At 45.5% G+C, this 1,933-nt stretch overlaps 1 protein-coding gene across 1 annotated transcript; it reads right to left on the reverse strand.

Moving 5' to 3' along the window:
* Positions 1-204: 204 nt before the first annotated feature.
* On the reverse strand, positions 205-1,757 carry LOC135568588 (putative nuclease HARBI1). The gene is made up of 3 exons (XM_065015396.1): positions 1,464-1,757; positions 1,073-1,184; positions 205-978 (listed from the first exon to the last, which is right to left on the reverse strand). The coding sequence occupies exons 1-3, from the start codon at positions 1,530-1,532 to the stop codon at positions 608-610; spliced, it is 552 nt and encodes a 183-aa protein (XP_064871468.1). The 5' UTR covers positions 1,533-1,757; the 3' UTR covers positions 205-607.
* Positions 1,758-1,933: the final 176 nt, after the last annotated feature.

The following is a 1,933-nucleotide window of genomic DNA, read 5'->3' on the forward strand; positions in this document are numbered from 1 at the left end:
GTGAAATTGTACTTCAGTATGGTTTCATAAACAAAGACATGCTGATGTGCCAGAATATTAAGTATCACATTGTCATAAGTATCAAAACTGTAAAAACAATATGTAGCTTTTCTGCAGAAAGAACCAGCCTCATAAATTTATGACTTTATCCTTTTTCTTCAGTGTGGCCCTAGTACTCTGTCATATAAACAAATACACATTCCATATGAATATAAAAACACAATGTGTAACATTATGTTCCTTTATTGAATAAGGACAAAACAAAGCAGGTAAACCATCAGCTCCTTTCGAAACTGAAGTCACAGTGACTCTACAAGATGGAAAGCACAGAATCCAAGCATATTATACAAAATGATACATACACATTCAAAGGTCTGTATATAACACACCCTGCATGTCTGCACACTAAAATAAATGCAGGACAAATCCATACACATCAACTGAACAGACAAATGAATGGATGCAGTAGCCTCCCTGCAGCCTTGTATTACACACAGTATACCGCACAAACATCATAAGAGGCCAAATTCGTCAAAAAACGAACCCAAAAAACCCAAATTCCTCTGCCACCGCAGGACATATTTAACCAAAATTGAAAGCACACATACTAACTAAAATAATTCAACACATATTGGTCCCTCAGCAGCCGACCACTGTCGTCATCAGGGAAGATTGCCGGATTGTCCCAGTCCATGGCTGGTGGCACTCTGGGGGCCCTCTCCTTCCTCAGGCAGGCCACATTGTGGAGGACAGCACAAGCCACAGTAATATCACATGCCCTAACAGGACTGACCCTTAATTTGTGAAGGCAGTGAAAGCGTGCCTTCAGGAGGCCAAAGGTCATTTCAACTCTGGCCCTGGTCCTGGCATGGGCATGGTTGTAGGCCTGCTGTGCTTCCTGGGGGTCTGTGAAAGGTGTCAGGAGAAAAGGCTGGCAGCCATACCCCCTGTCTCCCAGCAACACACCAGAGAATTCACCTGTCAACACAAAATCTCATCATTACTACCTCATAAACACAGTGATATTCTTGACACAGCCATGATGGTTATAAATAGGGGTTGTGTGGCTTACCTTGTGATAGGCACTGATAGATTTCAGAGGCCCGAAAGATTCTGGAGTCATGGACTGAGCCAGGCCATTTTGCCACAACATTGCTGATCACACAGTCAGCATTGCAGACCATCTGAAATCATAAGATGAGGAATATTACACCAATCAATGCACATCACTGGCAATGCAGAGTGTTCGTCAATGGACAATATCAAAAGTTATGTTCACCTGAACATTAATGCTGTGAAAGGATTTCCTATTCACAAAATCGGCCTCATGGGCACCTGAGGGGCTTTTATCCTTATGTGTGTGCAGTCCACTGCACCAATGACATTGGGGAAACCTGTCACACAAAGTAATGAGTATCCTACTATGTGTTAACAGTTGTCCTGTAATTTGTAGATCCTCTTACCTGCAATCCTATAGAACTCCTCTTTGATGTCACAGAGTCTTCTGTGGCCAGGGAAGGAGATGAAGACATCTGCTAATGCTTTGATAGCCAGACACACACTCCTTATTGTGCGGCAAATTGTGGCCTTGTTCAGCTGTTCTGCATCCCCGTTCCTGTAGGTTCATGCTCTACAACATCCGCAGAGTACGACCCTGCCTCACACAGGAAGCGGCGCAGGTCCTAATCCAGGCACTTGTCATCTCCCGTCTGGATTACTGCAACTCGCTGTTGGCTGGGCTCCCTGCCTGTGCCATTAAACCCTACAACTCATCCAGAACGCCGCAGCCCGTCTGGTGTTCAACCTTCCCAAGTTCTCTCACGTCACCCCGCTCCTCCGCTCTCTCCACTGGCTTCCAGTTGAAGCTCGCATCCGCTACAAGACCATGGTGCTTGCCTACGGAGCTGTGAGGGGAACGGCACCTCAGTACCTC

The sequence above is a fragment of the Oncorhynchus nerka genome, linkage group LG3 (genome assembly GCF_034236695.1).
Source record: "Oncorhynchus nerka isolate Pitt River linkage group LG3, Oner_Uvic_2.0, whole genome shotgun sequence".
Classification (NCBI taxonomy): Eukaryota; Metazoa; Chordata; class Actinopteri; order Salmoniformes; family Salmonidae; genus Oncorhynchus; species Oncorhynchus nerka.

What these genes read in the sequence shown, in the direction of transcription:
- LOC135568588 (XM_065015396.1), bottom strand. Translation starts at nt 1,532, where the DNA reads ATGTCTTCATCTCCTTCCCTGGCCACAGAAGACTCTGTGACATCAAAG. An exon ending in GGAGTTCTATAGGATTGCAG is followed by an intron (nt 1,185 to 1,463) that starts GTAAGAGGATCT and finishes TTATGATTTCAG; the next exon opens with ATGGTCTGCAATGCTGACTG. An exon ending in CTATCAGTGCCTATCACAAG is followed by an intron (nt 979 to 1,072) that starts GTAAGCCACACA and finishes TTGTGTTGACAG; the next exon opens with GTGAATTCTCTGGTGTGTTG.